Source organism: Schistocerca cancellata, chromosome 10, assembly GCF_023864275.1.
Source record: "Schistocerca cancellata isolate TAMUIC-IGC-003103 chromosome 10, iqSchCanc2.1, whole genome shotgun sequence".
Lineage (NCBI taxonomy): Eukaryota > Metazoa > Arthropoda > Insecta > Orthoptera > Acrididae > Schistocerca > Schistocerca cancellata.
In genome coordinates this window covers 79,798,889-79,819,410 of record NC_064635.1, presented here as the reverse complement: position 1 = coordinate 79,819,410, position 20,522 = coordinate 79,798,889, and the positions used below count along the sequence as shown (strand labels likewise).

The 20,522-nt window shown below is 44.7% G+C and overlaps 1 protein-coding gene across 1 annotated transcript; it reads right to left on the bottom strand.

Annotated features, from left to right (window-relative positions):
- Positions 1-13,317: 13,317 nt before the first annotated feature.
- On the bottom strand, positions 13,318-19,534 carry LOC126106143 (uncharacterized). Its single transcript, XM_049912385.1, has 2 exons — positions 19,485-19,534; positions 13,318-13,888 (listed from the first exon to the last, which is right to left on the bottom strand). The coding sequence occupies exons 1-2, from the start codon at positions 19,532-19,534 to the stop codon at positions 13,318-13,320; spliced, it is 621 nt and encodes a 206-aa protein (XP_049768342.1).
- Positions 19,535-20,522: the final 988 nt, after the last annotated feature.

Below are 20,522 nucleotides of genomic sequence, written 5' to 3'. Positions count from 1 at the left end.
GTATATTGCTCCCTCCTACGTATATCTCGCGAAGAGACCATGAGGATAAAATCAGAGAGATTAGAGCCCACACAGAGGCATACCGACAATCCTTCTTTCCACGAACAATACGAGACTGGAATAGAAGGGACAACCGATAGAGGTACTGAAGGTACCCTCCGCCACACACCGTCAGGTGGCTTGCGGAATATGGATGTAGATGAAACCAAAATATGGTGAAAATATTATGTTATATTATATAAATATTACAATATAAAAAAATGTAAGTGAGTGTACTGTCTCCGAAAGTATTCTTTTAGTAGGGAAGTTTATGGGGAATATACAAAGTACAAGTGGCCTTTAAGGGGTGCGGGTGTTATAGTCAAAATCGATGAGTCTCATTTTGGCAAAACAATGTACAACTGGAGGTAACCTGTGGAGGGATTATGCATCTGGGAGCCTGTAATTTCAGTATGTGATGATGTAGTTTTTAAGGCAGTTCCTAGTTGAATGAAGGAAGTTTTGGTGAAATTAATTGAAGATCATGTTGCAGAAGGTTCTGTAGTTATTTCCCATAGTTTTTCGTCATACAGGCATTTAGGGAATAGGGGTTTTCAGCATCTAGTGATCAATCATAACATTGAATTTAGATCTTCATTAACTGGGATTTGTACCATTAGATCAAATGTTCAAATGGCTCTACGTACTATGGGACTTAACATCTGAGGTCATCAGTACCCTAGCCGTAGAACTACTTAAGCCTATCTAACCTATGGACATCAAATACATCCATGCCCAAGGGAGGATTCGAACCTGCGACCATAGCAGCAGCGCCATTCCGTACTGAAGCGCCTAAAACCGCTCGGCCACAGCGGCATGCTGTACCATTGGCATAGAAGGTTATTGGTCAGCCATAAAATCTGTTGTAGGGACGGAGAAACGACGCATTTTGACTCTACAGAGCAATTTAGACGAATACTCATGGAGACATAGTGCACCCAATACATATTGTCCATTTAAGTGTTTCCTTAAAACTGTTAGGCAAATGTATAGTCCAAAGTTTGTATGTTAATTACAGGTTGGGATCGCAAGTGGGGTGGGTAACTGATGATTAAGGGGAAAAGGTGGATTTGACCTGTTTGGTTAAATATCGATTTGGATTTTTCTGCGGTTGATCCATCAATCTTAATTTTCTTTTGTTAGGTAATTTTCTTCTGTTTATTTTATTCCTATTATTTCACTTCATTTCGTTGATTTGAACTTCTGGGTTTATATTTTTGTATGTATGTGTGTTTTTTCGTGATTTTGTGTCCTTGTCTATGTGATTTTTCTTGACGTCCTTCAAGGCAAGCTTTGATTTTTTATGGTGGAGTTTGTGTATGGTAAGTTAAGTTTTCTATTTTTATGTTGTACTGAATTTGTCTATTTTGATGTGTTTCTTTGTCATATTATACTGTTCTGTGTTCAGTATGGGTTCGTCTGTAGTACGGAAAACAAATTTTGAAGTTGTTGCTCTTTTTCCCTTTTCTAGTCCAAGTATCACTCCGCTTTTTTCGAGTCTGTACTAGCACTATTGACGGCGAAAAGACCGACATACGTAAAATTTGTATCCTGCACTTCAGTTGACGTATACAGATCAACTGAAGTATGAGATACTAATGCCAATGAAAACGAAGAAATCGACATGTGGTAAATATGTATCCCATACTGCAGTTAACCTATACAAATCGACTAAAGTTCGAGATACAACTCATATACATGTCAACTGAGGTATTCCATGCTACTGTTATTTCTATTCCTTTTTTTTCTTTATGTTTTTACGGAAGTACAGGACTGAAACAAGGGATATCCTAGACATTCTGTTCGAAATATTAATGGATGTCATATATGTCTACTATGTTTTCTCTCCTGCATTCCTTTGTTTATGAACACTCGTCTTTGTTGCCAAATCAGTGTAATAAATCATCTCTGGCAAATTCTGACATCATTGGTTAAAGTCAATGGATTGTATCCCATTCTTGAGTAGTACCCTATTGCAGGGTTCATATTACGAAATGATTAATCTCCCTAGGTGGACCTAAAACACAACAATCACCTATCAAACAATGTAAATTAGTTTGGGGTAACCCTATTGCTTAAGAAATTTCTTTTACTTATGGTATTTTACAATGCACATGGTAAAGCATCTTCTTCAATTGTGAAATGTGGTCGACCACTTAAACCAAAGAGATAATTTAACACTGAGTCAGCGATACAAGTTTGCCACGACTGTTTTATCTCTGTTTTGTTTCAATATAAAGTAAATCTCATTTATATCTTCTTTCCTTTCTTTTCCAAAATATTTACTATGAGTTATTTTTGTAAATATTAAGCATCTATAAGGATAGAATATTCCTTTCCTATTTATCTTTGTGCAAATAATTTCTATTCAAATAATATTGTCAAACTGGACATATTACTAAATAAGTGCATCTCTGAAATTTGTTTCTTTTTTTTTCAGCCAACTGACAGCCAACTAAGAATATCTTTGCATTTAAATCTTTCCTCTTACGAACTTTCTGAAGTTTCGTTTCTTTAATTTAATGTTATTGAATCTTATCTTCTTGTGATACAAGTTGCTTTTTGGACCATTCTGCTATATTTCAAATAATCTTTTCCAGGTTAATGTGTCGAAGCTTTACTTGATTTATCTAGTACATCAGAAATCGACGGCTGTGGATGTGAAGCTTATAACGTTACAAACAGTCACTAAACTGCATGTGATACGTGGGCGTACAGCACGCTGCAAATGCAGGCGTTGTTGTTTCTTCCGGATACACACACACACGTATATATAACGCTCCATTCTCAACTACGTAAGGGAAAGTCAGTTCTGTACATTGAGAACAGGAATACTTATTGAAAGCTAAAACTACAGAGTTTAATAGTGTCTCCTCTTAGCCACGAAGTAAGCGGACAAGTCAGCGCCCCAGGCAGCGAGCTCTCGAACTTCTTTGACGTAACTTAGCGATGATGCGCTGTGGAACGCGCCATTTCTGCCGTCGCCACAGATGAATGCCAGAAATTCTCTTTCCCCCGGTGCAGCGACTTAAAATAATAAAAAAAAATGCATACAATAAAACCCATCCGCCACCACCACTTTAGCCCTGAAGTTATACAACTGAAACAAAAATTATTCCTTTTCAGATGTTGGCAAATTGCGACCCACTATATTGATCTAATTTAATGGTTACTCCATAGTTCAAAGCTGTAAGCAATGATTTGACTATGACGAGTCTGCCTAAGTGGTTCCAGTAGGTTACCATCAAACTTTACGGGAAAGATCTTGACAATTTATGAGCAATAACAGTGTACTACCAACATGAACAGTTTCATTCCGAAATTCTCTAGTGCCTGTTCAATCGGAATTGTTGCAAATTAAGTCTACCACTCAACGAAAAATCACAGATCACTCCTTTACACCAATAACGCACCACTTACCGTCTTGGCGTGTGATCATCCTCCTAATCAAGACGGCGAACACTCGACTCCCTCAGAGTGCGCTAAGCACATATAGGGCTACAAGGACACAGCAACACTCAGTTAACTCACCAATTTTCTAACCAGAAACACTAGCTATAAAACATGGAACAATCCACATCATTTGACCGTAAATCCATCTACGTATCAATAATAAGTGCTTGGTCTCAGTATAGTCCTCAGAATGAAATATTTGTGTCATCTAACGAATTATTTAAGACCGCTCTTTACACCATTACTTAGTTTTACCTCCCTCCCTCGATAGCAAATCAAAGGTTAACAGTGGGGTCCAGTAGGCAGTAACTAACAGGTGGAAATTCGCGGAGCTAAACAAATCAACTACATGGCTTCAGTAATTACTCTGATCTAGAAGTACCGAAACTCTACTGCTACTGCAAGTTTCACCAATCCATTGCGACTATTCGTCCTACAGCTAACTACAGTGACGGGAAAAAAAAGTCACAACACCAAGAAGGAGTTGTGCGACATAAACGAAAATTGGTAGGTTGTTTCTACATGTGATAGATGATGTCTATTCAAATTACGCTACAGTTGCGAAAGAGAGGCGCTAGTAGTGCCGCTATGAGGATGTAAATTAGGTTTGTTTTATTGCACTCTGTAACGGTCGTGAGCGTTGGTTACCTTTGAGACAGAACGTGGTGTGATGATGCAAGAATGCCTTTAAGGCGACAAAGACGCCTTTATCAACACCTCACTAAGTTTGAACGAGATCGTGTAATAGGGCTACGACAAGCTGGCTGTACCTTCTGCGATACTGCAGAAAGACTTGGCAGGAATGTATCCACTGTACATGATTGCTGGCAGCTGCGGTCACGGTCGGAAGATGACCGGACTCCGGGCGGCCAAATGACGTCATCGAGAGGGAGGACCATCCCGTTCGGTGTATGGCTGTGGGGCACTGTGCTGCACCTGCAGCGACAATTTGAGCTGCCGTTGGCACCACAGAGACACAACGAACTGTTACACACAAATAGGTTACTTCAAGGACACCTCCAAGGCAGATACCTTGCAGCGTGCATTCCACTGACCTCAAACTGCGGGCATTAACGACTGCAGTGGTGTAAAACGGGAGCTCATTGGAGGGCAGGGTGGAGATCTGTTGTGTTTTCTGATGGAAGGGCATGCACCATGAAGGGCTTCGGTTGGCTACTGGGGCATTCCGAACTAGCCCCAAACCAAGCCTCTGTGCAGAGGCTGGTGAACCGCCACTTCATATGCGGCGACGGCTACTTACAGTGCGTCAGGCGTATAAAACTTTGTCCACACCATACACCCCTGCATACCATACCGTTGCTCAGCCTCCTCTGGCACGATTGTTTCATAACCGGCAACGTGCGACGCAGCCCTATGGGATTCGCGCACAGGATTGCCTCGGTGCGATGTCTATGGCTGGTCTTCATGTTTTACGTCGCGGTTGGAGCAGATCTCCACCTTGGCTCCTCCGGAGACCCAAACTTATTTTAGATTTGACTAATTTTAAGAAAGCTGGCACACCAAATTTTACGTTCCAATCTCTTTTTTTAACATTTTAGATGTGCATCATGGTTTCACTGTCGTTTATACTGATGGCTCCAAACAGGAGACTTTCCTTGGCTGTTCTGTGGTGTTCCCTGATCATGTTACCCGGATTCGCCTCCCTGCTGAATATACCGTTTTCGCAGCGGAGCTCCACGCGATCCTGAAGGCACTGGAGCAGATGCATCGTGTTCGGGGCGATCGATTTCTTCTCTGCTGCGATTCTCTTAGTGCCTTACAGTCACTGCAGAACCTGTACCCGACTGAAGAGATGGTCCAGCTGATACATGACCAACTGTACTTGCTCCAACGGCGGGGTAAAGAGGTATCCTTCTGCTGGGTGCCTGGTCATGTCGGCATATGGGGCAATGAACAGGCTGATCGGTCTGCCAAGGAGGCCTGCAGAGAGCAGGATGTGGTCCAGTGTCCTATCCCCTTGCAGTCAGTCATCGCTGCACTCCACAGGAAGTGCATGGAGTTGTGGGAGGGCGAATGGCTGGCGGTGACGGCCAATAAACTGCGGTCGGTAAAGTCGACCACTCGGCCGTGGCGTTCCTCCTGCCGGCTGCTCAGGCGGGAAGAGGTGGCGCTCACACGTCTTCGGATCGGGCACTGTCCTCTGACACATAGCTATTTATTACGGCGGGAGGATCCTCCTTTTTGTGATGCTTGTGGTGTGCACATCTCTGTCCGGCACATTTTGACAGACTGCATTTTATACCGTGATGCAAGGGCAGAAGCACAAGTTGATGGGGATCTGCCCTATGTTTTAGCTAACGATGAGACGTGTGTGTCTAGGGTTTTTAAGTTTTGTGATGTGTCTGGACTCTGGCCTAAACTTTTAGGCTGGGGGTTTTAGTGTATTGCAGAGTGGCTGACTCCTCCCTTTTTTCCTTGCGGTCAGCCAGCCACTTCCATCTGCTCCATTGTTTTAGCTCCCTCTACCTTTTTCTTCCTGTGTTGTCCATGTTTTACTGCTGACGCTCTGCTTCATCCCACGCTTCGGTGTGGGTGAGCACATGTTTTTCAATGATTGTTCCCCGTGTTTTCTGTTCCGTTATATGTAAATGTTCTGAGTTTTTTTCTTGACACCCGTCACACTATGATACTGAACGGGCGCTGAAGACCTTGCTGTCGTGCGCCCACACAACCCTTCTACTACTACTACTACTACTACTGTTGAGCACTGTGCTGCACCTGCAGCGACAATTTGAGCTGTCGCTGCCACCACAGAGACACAACGAACTGTTACACACAAATAGGTTACTTCAAGGACACCTGCAAGACAGATGCCTTGCAGCGTGCATTCCACTGACCTCCAACTGCGGGCATTAACGACTGCAGTGGTGTAAAACGGGAGGTCATTGGAGGGCAGGGTGGAGGTCTGTTGTGTTTTTCTGATGGAAGCTGGTTCTGGCTCGGTGCCAGTGACGGCCGTTTGTTGGTTAGAAAGAGGACAGTTGAGGGCCTGCAATCAACCTGTCTGCATGCCAGACACACTGGACTCACACCTGGAGTAATGGTCTGGGGTGTGATTTCCTATGACAGCATGACCACTCTCGTAGTTGTCCCACGCAACCTGACTGCAAATTTGTACGTCAGTCTGGTGATCCTATATGTTGTGCTACATTTCTAGTGGGTATTTACCAACAAGATAACATACGCCCACGTCTACATCTACATCTACATGATTACTCTGCAGTTCGCACTTAATTGCCTGGAAGTGGGTTCGTCGAACCATTTTCATACTACTTCTCTACCATTCCACTATCGAACGGCGCAGGGGAAAAAGGACACCTAAAGCTTTCCGTTCGAGCTCTGATTTCTCTTATTTTTTTATGATGATTATTTCTCCCTACGTAGGTTGGTGTCAACAAAATATTTTCGCATTCGTTAGAGAAAGTTTGTGATTGAAATTTCGCAAATAGATCTCGCCGCAAAGAAAACCGCCTTTGTTTCAGTGACTGCCACCCCAACTCGCTATCATACAGGGTGTTTCAAAAATGACCGGTATATTTGAAACGGCAATAAAAACTAAACATTTTCAGGCGGACAAACTTTCGAAATTACAGTAGTTACAATTTTCAACAACAGATGGCGCTGCAAGTGATGTAAAAGATATAGAAGACAACGCAGTCTGTGGGTGCGCCATTCTGTACGTCGTCTTTCTGCTGTAAGCGTGTGCTGTTCACAACGTGCAAGTGTGCTGTAGACAACATGGTTTATTCCTTAGAACAGAGGATTTTTCTGGTGTTGGAATTCCACCGCCTAGAACACAGTGTTGTTGCAACAAGACGAAGTTTTCAATGGAGGTTTAATGTAACCAAAGGACCGAAAAGTGATACAATAAAGGATCTGTTCGAAAAATTTCAACAGACTGGGAATGTGACAGATGAACGTGCTGGAAAGGTAGGGCGACCGCGTACGGCAACCACAGAGGGCAACGCGCAGCTAGTGCAGCAGGTGATCCGACAGCGGCCTCGGGTTTCCGTTCGCTGTGTTGCAGCTGCGGTCCAAATGACGCCAACGTCCACGTATCGTCTCATGCACCAGAGTTTACACCTCTATCCATACAAAATTCAAACGCGGCAACCCCTCAGAGCCGCTACCACTGCTGCACGAGAGACATTTGCTAACGATATAGTGCACAGGATTGATGACGGCGATATGCATGTGGGCAGCATTTGGTTTACTGACGAAGCTTATTTTTACCTGGACAGCTTCGTCAATAAACAGAACTGGCGCATATGGGGAACCGAAAAGCCCCATGTTGCAGTCCCATCGTCCCTGCATCCTCAAAAAGTACTGGTCTGGGCCGCCATTTCTTCCAAAGGAATCATTGGCCCATTTTTCAGATCCGAAACGATTACTGCATCACGCTATCTGGACATTCTTCGTGAATTTGTGGCGGTACAAAGTGCCTTAGACGACACTGCGAATACCTCGTGGTTTATGCAAGATGGTGCCCGGCCACATCGCACGGCCGACGTCTTTAATTTCCTGAATGAATATTTCGATGATCGTGTGATTGCTTTGGGCTATCCGAAACATACAGGAGGCGGCGTGGATTGGCCTCCCTATTCGCCAGACATGAACCCCTGTGACTTCTTTCTGTGGGGACACTTGAAAGACCAGGTGTACCGCCAGAATCCAGAAACTATTGAACAGCTGAAGCAGTACATCTCATCTGCATGTGAAGCCATTCCGCCAAACACGTTGTCAAAAGTTTCGGGTAATTTCATTCAGAGACTACGCCATATTATTGCTACGCATGGTGGATATGTGGAAAATATCGTACTATAGAGTTTCCCAGACCGCAGCGCCATCTGTTCTTGAAAATTGTAACTACTGTAATTTCGAAAGTTTGTCTGCCTGAAAATGTACTGTTGTCCCAAGCATATCGCAACAAACGGTGTATTTCTATCGCTGCTCGTTTAGTTTTTATTGCCGTTTCAAATATACCGGTCATTTTTGAAACACCCTGTATCAGTGACACTCTCACCCCTATTGCGCGATAACACGAAACGAGCTGCGCTTCTTTGCACTTCTTCGATGCCCTCCGGCAATCCTACCTGGTAAGGATCCCATACCGCGCAGCAATATTCCAGCAGAGGACGGACAGGTGTAATGTAGGCTGTCTTTTTAGTGGGTTTGTCGCATCTTCTAAGTGTTCTGCCAACAAAACGCAGTCATTGTTTCGCCTTCCCCACAAAATTATCTATGTGGTCTTTCCAATTTAAGTTGCTCCTAATTGTAATTCCTAGGTATTTAGGCGAATTGACAGCCCTTAGGTTTGTGCCTTATCGTATACCCAAAATTTATCGGATTTCTTTTAGTAACCATGTGGATGACCTCGCACTTTTCTTTGTTTAGTGCCAATTGCCACTTTTCGCACCATACAGAAATTCTCTGTAGACCATTTTGTAAATGGAATTGATCGTCTGATGATTTTACTAGACGGTAAATTACAGGGTCATCTGCAAACAGTCTAAGGCGGCTGCTCAGATTATCACTTAGATCATTTATGTAAATAGGAACAGCAGAGGGCCTATGACACTACCTTGCGGAATGCCAGATATCACTTCTGTTCTACTCGATGACTTACCGTCTACCACTACGAACTGTGACCTGTCTGAGGGGATATCACGAATCCAGTCACACAACTGAGACGCTACTCCATATGCACGCAATTTGATTAATAGTCGCTTGTGAGGAACGGTATCAAAAGCCTTCTGGAAATCTAGGAATATGGAGTCGATCTGAGATCCCTTGTCGACAGCACTCATCACTTCGTGGAAATAAAGAGCTAGCTGTGTTGCACAAGAACAATATTTTCTGAATCCATGGTTGTTATGTGTCAATAAGTCATTTTCATCAAGGTGATTCATAATGTTCGAGTACAGTATATGCTCCAAAATCCTACTGCAAATTGAGGTCAGTGATATGGGTCTGTAATTCAGTGGGTTACTCCTATTTCCTTTCTTGAATATTTGTGTGTGAGACCTGTGCTACGGCCGGCCGGTGTGGCCGAGCGGTTCTAGGCGCTTCAGTCTGGAACCGCGCGACCACTACGGTTGCAGGTTCGAATCCTGCCTCGGGCATGGATGCGTGTGATGTCCTTAGGTTAGTTAGGTTTAAGTAGTTCTAAGTTCTAGGGGACTGATGACCTCACATGTTAAGTCCCATAGTGCTCAAATGGTTCAAATGGCTCTGAGCACTATGCGACTTAACGCTCCCCCTTCATCGTTCCGATCCAGCGCTCAGAACACGTCTCATGGAGAAATGCAATAACTGTGCCACACTAGTGGTGTGGGGCACCAACCTGCTGGAAAATGACGTCGGGAGGCGGCTGTGAAACTGAATAGTTCGCCATGTCGAGATAGGTGTGCCCTGTCACTGTAGATTCCATAAAATATAGACAAATCAATTATAAAGAATGCAGCGAGTCGCAGAAACACAATTTATTTATCTTGTTGGAAATCGATTTCGACTGATATCAGTCATCATCGGTGCATTTTTCTAACCGATACATGCCATAAGTAGAAGTACTGTCCTTAGCAGAAAAATGCACCGGTTAGAAAAATGCACCGGTGATGACTGATATCAGTCGAAATCGATTTCCAACAAGATAAATAAATTATGTTTCCGCGACCTGTTGCTGCATTCTTTATAATTTTATAGTCCACGATCGCTGCACAGAAAGGGCATCTTATGGAGCCCAACAATCAAATCACAGCATGTTTTTGTAATCCCAACACCTGTCCTCTAGTCGGAAAATATGAGCACCACAATGACAATTCGGAAGATTTCGTCCGTCGGCTAAGGAACTTGCGACTTCCGCCATCAGATGTTCTCGTTGTCGATGCGGTCTCGTTTTTCACTCGAGTGCCATTGCAGGAATCACTGTTTCTCACTGGCGTGAAGCTGGAAGGGAATCTTGTTGATTTGTTTAAGCACGTGCTCACCTCGGCTTACCTCGTACTCAATGACCAGTACTTTGAACGGAAAGACGATGTCGCAATGGGTAGTACATTGTCACCCACTGTGTCAATCTTAATATGGAATACTTCGAGGAGTTAATACGTATGTGCTTTTTGCTATATGTGGATGTCACCTTTGTCATCTGCCCCACGGTACTGTGTCACTAGATTCTTTCTTGTAACACCTAAATTGCCTTCATTCCAACTCCAAGTTTACGATCGAGATGAAAAAGAAGAAGAAGAACGGCGAACTACCGTTCCTGGACGTATTGGTGCGTACAAAACAGGATAGCTTCTTGGGTCACGCTATGTACTGTAAACCTATTTACACCGCCTTACAGACCACCAGCTGTCACCATCCAGCACAATGAAATGGCGTGCTTAGGACGTTGGTCCATGGAGCACGAGCCATACCGGATACTGGCAGCCATCTCCACGCCGATTTTTAGAGAACAGATATTCTGAACGGGATATTCACCGGCGCGTTCTAGATGAAGTGATGAACTGGAAGAACGTGAAGAGCAAAGAGGAATGATCGTCTTGCCATATGTTGGCGGTGTTTCTGCGGAAATAGGAAGATTGTTGGAGAAGTACACAGTTAAATGCGTCTTTCATCCGCCAAAGAAACACAGAACTCTTATAGGCTCAGTGAAAGATGATCACAGTTTAAGTATCGAATGAGATGTCCTGTAGCTTGCGGGATGTCATACATTGGACAAACCTGTCGCACTGTGGAGGGCAGATGTATCGTCCATCGACGACACACGCGTCAGGACCAGCCAGAGAAATCTGCAGTGGCCGAGCATTGCCTCAGTACAGGACACTGTATGGAATATAAAATTCCGTCATCGACGTCTTAGTTTGGGGACAGCGTTGTTACATAAACTGTGGGAATTCGCAGCTCAACTTACTTGGGTAATGGGAACGTAGGATACCAACTCAGCACGGCATGTGATCCAGCGCTGGCCACTTCAACGTGTGTTCGCCGCACCTGAAGATGTCAGCCACTTGCGTCTTAGAAATACTGAGGAATTTTCAGAACTACATCCGATGTCTCCCCAGAGAATCATGTTTACACCTTCTAGTAGTTTTAACCTGCACGAACTTGTCTTCGGTGATCTGGTAGTCATGGGGGAACATAACGAGATGTGTTTGGTGGGACCTCTGTTTACAGAACGCATATTGATCTCCGTTCTCCAGAAATGTCATAGAATATGAGCATAGAACACGTTCCGTAATTCTACAACAAACTGAAGTCAGCGATGTGGGCCTATAATTATATCCATCATTTCGGTGACTCTACTTGAATATAGCAATGACCAGTGCGTCTTTGTTACTGTAGCAACCTACGATAAACTACTGCTAGAAGCTAGGACATTAACAGTCGGCGGTAATGGGATTTCGCCCATGAAACTAAGTACTGTCCAGCCATTCTATTTCCTTCTAATTTTGTAGTTCTGTCAAGTGATTTTTACTTTTGATAAATATTATTAACCATATAACACGAATATCATGTCATATCTGACTTTGCCGCAGCTTCAGTGTAGTGAAGCGATGTGTTTACATAAACCTTGAGAACCATTTTGGTTTTGAAATGCTAAGCTACAATGGATAGGAAATATTTCACGCACTTTATTGTGTATACATTTAAATGTTCGTGGTAAGCCTTTTAATTAATGAGTAAATGAAAAATGTACGTAATTTTTTACTTCTTTTGTATTTTGGAGGACCATCACAGTTAATATCTATGGAAGGATTGCCTGTATCATCACTTCAGCTATAAATATGTGTTATGTTATTTTGGCTTTTCTCACGTGCTCCATACCTTGTGGATGTGCACACTATGCCTCACTGTGTACCTAATTTTATTTACTTCGTATGAAATTTATCGTAAGGTCAGAAAAGAATTGTGCACTAATACATTGGGATCGACAGTTCACTGACACTGACAACAGTCTCATTAATCTCGTGTAATGATTTTATGCACATATATGATTATTTGGTGTCGCAACTCCAAACCTGTTGCAACTGTTATACAACAGGGCTTCGTCATCATTCATTCTATTCACCATTCCTTTTGTTTAGCACTTGTTGTTTTTCCTCAAACAGTTTAACGAACATCTGTCACATAGGGAAATAAGAAGACAGAGAGAAAATTTTATTTCAATTCATTTATTCTGTGACAAAGTAGACATTACAGTATTGTTCTGTACTGGCATTAGACTGAAGTTGGACTTTACCCAATGTTGACTGCAATTTATACCCACTTGTGTCGTGTCTTTAATTACGACAATTTTTTCTGTATGATCTGTGGTACCACATATTGATGACTGGCTGATATGAAGAAACAGTGCGGTGGAGTGAAGTATGTAATTTAGAATATTATGTACCCCAGCTCTGTCAGAAAATTCTCACATGTGTCTAAGAGCTGATGGGGTATGAATGTATAGCCCTCAAGTTATCGAAGCTGCTGTGTTGACAGCACCGTAGATGCTGTTATATTTAATCATTTACAGAATACAACTTTGCTAGCATAACAGTTCTGACGCCAAGATTTGATTGAAAGTGCATGTTAAAAAGGAAAAAAATACCAGCCTGCTTATTTAAGTTTAGGGACAGACTATGAAACGGCTGAATCACTCTGATGTATCTTCTATTTTCAAGGTAGAATTGGGAAGCCGCTACAGCCACAATGCTTCAGAACGCGTTATGTGTCTTAAAGAGAGAAACAGGTAATGTATGTGTAAGCCATTGCAGACGTATGTCGCCCTGCCAACTTCGTAATACGTGTGTCGTTGCTGGTTTATCCTTTGATGTGATGAGCACCGCCACCAAAGCCGCCTCCGTAGCCACCACCGACGCCATAGGCACCTCCAAAACCACCACCACCACCGATGCCATAGCTGTCCGCGCCAAAGCCGCCTGTGAGACCGTAGCCGCCTCCGTAACCTCCGACGCCGCCCCCGTAACCTCCGATGCCGCCTCCTAGACCGAGCCCAGCGCCTCCTCCTAGACCAGCTGCGCCACCAGCTCCTCCTCCGCCCACTAGGATGGGCACAGGCCGCGGCACAAATACGGGCACGTGGACGTCACGTGTGACTGCGTAGGGAACGGGATACGGCACCGTCTGCCGGACCACCAGTGCAGTCCCGACGCTGACTCCAGATGCACCTCCGACGCCACCAGCCCCACCTCCTGCTCCACCAGCTGCAACACCGCCAATGCCGAGACCAGCTCCTCCGTATCCAGCACCGTAGCCGCCTCCACCTCCATATGCACCGATGCCGGCACCTCCTCCGTATCCACTGGCATAGCTACTGAGACCTCCGTAACCTCCGAAGCTGCCTCCTCCTAGGGCACCTCCTCCTCCATACCTGCAAATAAAGACACATGCAGACCTTGGACGGAGTGTTTCAGAACTCTCCATTACATTGATTAAATATTACACTATCGAAAACAATACAGCCGACTTAAGGCTATTCTTTGCATTGTGTAGGATTCTGCGATTCTCTATGAAAATAAAGCAAGTACTCAGATATACACTACTGGCCATTAAAATTGCCACACCACGAAGATGATGTGCTACAGACGGGAAATTTAACCGACATGAAAAGAAGATGCTGTGATATGCAAATGATTAGCTTTTCAGAGCATTCACACAAAGTTGGCGCCAGTGGCGACACCTACAACGTGCTGACATGAGGAAAGTTTCCAACCGATTTCTCATACACAAACAGCAGTTGACCGGCGTTGGCTGATGAAACGTTGTTGTGATGCCTCGTGTAAGGAGGAGAAATGCGTACTATCACGTTTCCGACTTTGATAAAGGTCGGATTATAGCCTATCGCGATTGCGCTTTAACGTATCGCGACACTGCTGCTCGCGTTGGTCGACATCTAATGACTGTTAGCAGAATATGGAATCGGTGGGTTCAGGAGGGTAATACGGAACGCCGTGCTGTATCCCAATGGCCTCGTATCACTAGCAGTCGAGATGACAGGCATCTTATCCGCATAGCTGTAACGGATCGTGCAGCCACGTCTCGACCCCTGAGTCAACAGATGGGGACATTTGCAAGACAGTAACCATCTGCACGAACAGTTCGACGACGTTTGCAGCAGCATGGACTATCAGCTCGGAGACCATGGCTGCGGTTGCCCTTGACGTTGCAGCACAGACAGGAGCGCCTGCGATGGTGTACTCGACGACGAACCTGGGTACACGAATGGCAAAACGTCATTTTTTTTGGATAAGTCCAGGTTCTGTTTACATCATCATGATGGTCGCATCCGTGTTTGGTGACATCGCGGTGAACGCACATTGGAAGCGTGTATTCGTCATCGCCATAATGGCGTATCACCCGGCGTGATGGTATTGGGTGCCATTGGTTACACGTGTCGGTCGCCTCTTGTTCGCGTTTACGGCACTTTGAACAGTGGACGTTACATTTCAGATGTGTTACGACCCGTGCCTCTACTCTTCATTCGATCTCTGCGAAACCTGACATTTCAGCAGGATAATCACGACCGCATGTTACAAGTCCTGTACGGGCCTTTCTGGATACAGAAAATGTTCGACTGCTGCCCTGGCCAGCACTATTTCCAGATCTCTTACCAACTGAAAACGACTGGTCAATGGTGGCCGAGCAACTGGTTCGTCACCATACGCCAGTCACTACTCTTGATGAACTGTGGTATTGTGTTGAAGCTGCATGGGCAGCTGTACATCTACAAACAATCCAAGCTCTGTTTGACTCAATGCCGAGGCGTATCGAGGCCCTTATTACGGCCAGAGGTGTTTGTTCTCGGTACTGATTTCTCAGGATCTATGCACCCAAATTGCTTGAAAACGTAATCACATGTCAGTTCTAGTATAATATATTTGTCCAATGAATACCCGTTTATCATCTGCATTTCTTCTTGGTGTAGCAATTTTAATGGCCAATAGTGTGGATAGAAACAATCTGAGCATTGCTGTGAGTGGAAGTAAAATTTCTACGTCTACATCTACATTTATACTCCGAAAGCCACCCAACGGTGTGTGGCGGAGGGCACTTTACATGCCACTGTCATTACCTCCTGTAAATAGGCTGTTTAGGTTTTTATGCTGGTAACGTCACGTAGCGCATACATAATCGCAAGTAAAGTGGATTTACGCTGATTAACCAAAACATTATGACCACTGTCAACCGCGAAGATGGATGCCGCCTGGTGGCTTTGCGAACACGTGTGTGAATTCCTAGCCGGCCGTGGTAGCGGAGCGGTTCTAGGCGCTTCAGTCTGGAACCGCGCGACTGTACGGTCGCAGGTTCGAATCGTGCCTCGGGCATGGATGTGTGTTATGTCCTTAGGTTAGTTAGGTTTAAGAAGTTGTAAGTTATAGGGGACTGATGACCTCAGCTGTTAAGTCCCATAGAGCTCAGAGTCATTTGAACCATTTTTTTTTGTGAATTCCTAAGGGACTAAACTGCTTAGGTAATCGGTCCCTAGACCACTTAAAATCTTAAACTAACTTATCCTAAGAACAACACACAGACCCATGCCCAAGGGAGGACTCGAACCTCCGGCGGGAGCGGCCGCGCAGTCCGTGACATGACGCCTCAAACCGCGCGGCCACTCCGCGCGGCTGGAAACACGTGACGCGCTAATCAAAGTATGTAAGCGGAGCAGACACGGCCGAGGGATCATACAAATGAAGATACGAGCAGCAAATGGGAAATCCACTAGATAAGCGACTTTGACAAAGGACAGATTATTATTACTCAGAGCCTGTGAAAGAGGATCTCTAAAACGGCGATGCTGGTCGAATGTTCACTTGCTACTATCGTGTGAATCTATGGAAAGAGGTAGAAAGAAGTGAACCTTCACTAGGCGCTAAATGTTTGGACGTCCACGACTCTTCACAGAACATGGGGGTCAGCAACTTGTCTGCTCTGTAAAATAGGACAGATGGTGATATATGGCATGTCTGCCGAAAGAGCAGAATGCTGGTGCACCCACAGGTGTCTCGGAGCACACCGTTCATCGTAAGTTGTTGAACATGGAGCTCTGAAGCGGACCACCCCTGCATTTTCATATGTTAACCCAACGACACCGTCAGTTACGATTGCAGTGGGCACGGGAGAATAGGGATTCGACCGTTGATCAATGGAAGCGTGTCGGCTCTTCGGATGACTCACATTTTTGCTGCACTAGTTCGATGGTCGCCTCCGCAAACGCCGTCATCGGGATGAGCGGCGGCTCAGATGCAAGCTGGTGGGAGCTGTATTCTATGCTATGGGAGACATTCTCCTGCGCTTGCATGGGACCTGTGGGTAGTAACCGACGACAAGCTGACAGCTGCGAACCACCCGCATCCCTTCATGCTTGATGTCTCCCCCGACGGCCGTGTCATCTTTCAGCTGTATAATGGTCCGTGCCTCGGAGCCAGAACCGTGCCACACTGGTTTGATGTCTCAGCGAACAAATTCGTCCAAAGTAAATCCTATAGAACCTATCTGGGTCGCTATCGGACGCCATCACCTCAATACGCAATTCAGAGGCCCGCTATTTACGCGAATTACGTGGCCTGTGCGTAGACATCTAATGCCACATACCTCGCTAAACACACCAATAAGCTGTCGTGTCTGTGATAGACAGAATCAGTCATGTATTTCGTTCGAAAGACAGACAAACAAACTATTAAGAAGGAGTTCATAAAGTATTGGCTCATCACGGTATACAATATACCCATGTTCTTTTCGATTTGCTCGCTGTATTCTGTAGTCGGCTGATTGAACAATCACTGCGTTATTAAACAAACAATTCAGAACAAGTCAGATCAATAACTTGCGAAAAGCTTGTGCTCGCTTTAATACAATAAGCGTGGTTCCTTCACCTGCGTTATTACAAACCTATACTATTTCTCATTTCATCAGCTATCGATGACCTTTAAAATAACAACATTAGCTCACTGAAAAAATCTGTAGTTATTGTGTCTTTCAGTAGATTAAAAAGTTTCGGATGTTGATAGTGTGGAAAAAACTCTCCGCGTTCCACACTCTCAGTTGCCAAAAACACATGAACGTCTGCAAATGCAATCGAAAGTGAGTCCATTACATACAATCAATTTTCTCGAAACTGAAGCTACATATAAATCTCATCTCAAGTTAAAAAAAACATTCAGTATGTTATGTACATTTGATACACAACAATGTATGATCTAACATCCACGAAAAATTATAGCGACCCGCTTTTTTCATTGCAAACTATCCGAATTCGTACAGCACCTTAATTAATATAGGTGTAATAACTATGACCACTAACGAAATGATCACCAGTTCATCATGAAGCTCAAGAAAGAGGTTACGAGACTGAAGAGAATCCACTTTTTTGTTTAGCAAGTAGTTTCTTTAAATTCGTTTTATAAGATTTACAGTGCAGTCAGCATGTGCACACCTCTCTTTCCTCAATCGATTTGGGCGTCTTCGGGAAGTTTGAACTGTCCCTGGTGGATTTGTCACTCAGGTAACATTCAACGAGTAAATCATATTCGAAGTTACTGAGCTCTCCCGATTGACCCATTCTGCTGTGACTGTTTTTCTGCCGACAACACAATACTCCCCATCTCCTTTTATACTGGCGTGTCCGCCTCTCGTGACTTCTAGTAGTCAAATCCGCATTACATTCGGGTCTCCGGATAAGTTTGATCACATAATGTATATACCTAGTGGTTGTTTCTTGGGTTGTTTACTTGTTACTTCAATACTGGAATCCGACTGGCGCCTCAATCTGGAACCGCGCGACCGCTACGGAACTAATGCTATACTGTGTTCCTGTTGGGAATGTTCCTATACCACATTTTTGGTCTTTATCCTAAACGACTGTGCAACTCTAGTCTTGTCATAGTGTGTGTGTTCGATTTTTCAGATCTACCTTCCGATACACTGAGTGTGCGTGTGTTTGAGTGAATATCACAGAATAACTCACACAGACAATGCACACTGATTTGGCAGAATCAGCGACTGTCTGGTAAACGATTTTTTTTTGTATTGTACAGGGTGTGTCAAAAAGCACTCTACAACTTTGGAATGACATAGAAATTTATTGAGATAACTACAGAACCAGTAGAGGTGTCATTTTATAGCAAACAGCATCAGGTTTGACTCACGTAGTGAAACAGTACCACATTCAGCCACCAGGAGCGCCAGCGTACTGCACAATTAAAATGGCTACTTTCACTGGTTAGAAGAGTGCTCGCTGTGTGTTTTGGTTTTATGGAACGAACTCTGCAACAACTGTTCGGCGTACATGTCGAACCGAATACGCTACAGAACCTCCAAGCTAGCACACAAAGTACTTTTGGCGCAAGATTTTTCTTGAGACGGATTGTTCACTGTAAATTGAAAGTGTACGGCCCTTTCTTTTACATGGAGAGAACTGCCGCTGGTATTGTGCAGATGGATACGCGTGAAACCTTTTAATTCCACAGATCGATGGAGATGACCGAGATCGGATGGTTTGTATTGTATTGTATTGTATGTTAACCGGCGGCCTAGAAACGACGGAGAGGCTCCGTCCCCACTGCAGCCACAGTGGTCCACAACCCAACGACGACTACCGCAGTCCACCACTCCGCCATCCCGCCATCCCACATCGAACCACTCTTTCAGAGTTATTGTGCGGCGGTTCGGCCCCCTGTGGATCCCCCAGGAAACGTCTCACACCAGACGAGTGTAGCCTCTATGTTTGCATGGTGGTGTACGCGTACGTGGAGAACTTGTTTTGCGCAGCAATCGCCGAGATAGTGTAGCTGAGGCGGAATAAGGGGAACCAGCCCGCATTCGCCGAGGTAGATGGAAAACCACCTAAAAACCATCCACAGACTGGCCGGCTCACCGGACCTCGACACAAGTCCGCCGGGCGGATTCGTGCCGGGGACCGGGCGCTCCTTCCCAATCTGGAAAGCCGTGCGTTAGACCGCACGGCTAACCGGGCGGGCTGGGATGGTTTACTGTCAGCAAGACGGTTGCACGACCCCATTTTCTTAAGAACTTCGAGGTTTCCTCGGTAATCGCTTCACAGGTCGGTGGATTGTCGGTGAAGGGCCAATCGCATGGCTACCTCGCTCCCCAGACTTGACACCAGTGGATTTTTTTCTCTGGGGTTTCATTAAAGACAGCATGTATGTTCCTCACCATCCAAAGAATTTTGCCGACCTGAAAAAATCTAATTTACTCTGCGGCTGCACAAGTTATACCCGATCTGCTGCAACGAGTGTAGGAATAAACTGATCACCGGTGGGTTGTTTGGCGATTCACAAATTGTAGTCAAATACGGCACTTGACGCTTGTGTGTTGAGACTGTTTGCCACAAAATCGTCCGCAGCTCGTGGTCGTGCGGTAGCGTTCTCGCTTCCCACGCCCGGGTTCCCGGGTTCGATTCTCGGCGGGATCAGGGATTTTCTCTGCCTCGTGATCACTGGGTGTTGTGTGCTGTCCTTAGGTTTGTTAGGTTTAAGTAGTTCTAAGTTCTATGGGACTGATGACCATAGATGTTAAGTCCCATAGTTCTCAGAGCCATTTGAACCATTTTGCCACAAAATGGCACATCTACCGATTCTATAAGTTATCTCGAAAAATTTCTGTATCATTCCAATGCTGTAAAGTCCTTTTTGGCTCACCCAGTATTTTTTTACCCCAGCCGATTAGATGCTGCAGGCCAGGCGCGATCTGCGAGTAGCCAACTAGCAGCTGTAGGTGGCAGGTGTGACGACTGCGAGACGTCAGCAGAGACATTGTAAGAGAACAGAAAATACTTCGAGACACGTTTCGTTAAGGACGTCGCTTCTTTAAACTATAATATAGTGTATATTCATAGTCGGGTTTATTTTATGAATATTGTTAACCTCACATCCAGTATCAAAGCCATACCAGCTTTGAACTGTTAGCTAATTAATACCACACCTCCGATACTCTATAGAATCGATCTCATATGTGTAAAAAAGCTTCAGACCTCTGATTATTTAAGG

Excerpts from the sequence above, each read along its gene's own strand:
- LOC126106143 (XM_049912385.1), bottom strand. The coding sequence starts at position 19,534 with ATGGGGTCGTGCAACCGTCTTGCTGACAGTAAACCATCCCAGCCCGCC. Across the intron at positions 13,889-19,484 it reads AAACCATCCCAGCCCGCCCG|GTATGGAGGAGGAGGTGCCC; the intron begins GTTAGCCGTGCG and ends CTTTATTTGCAG.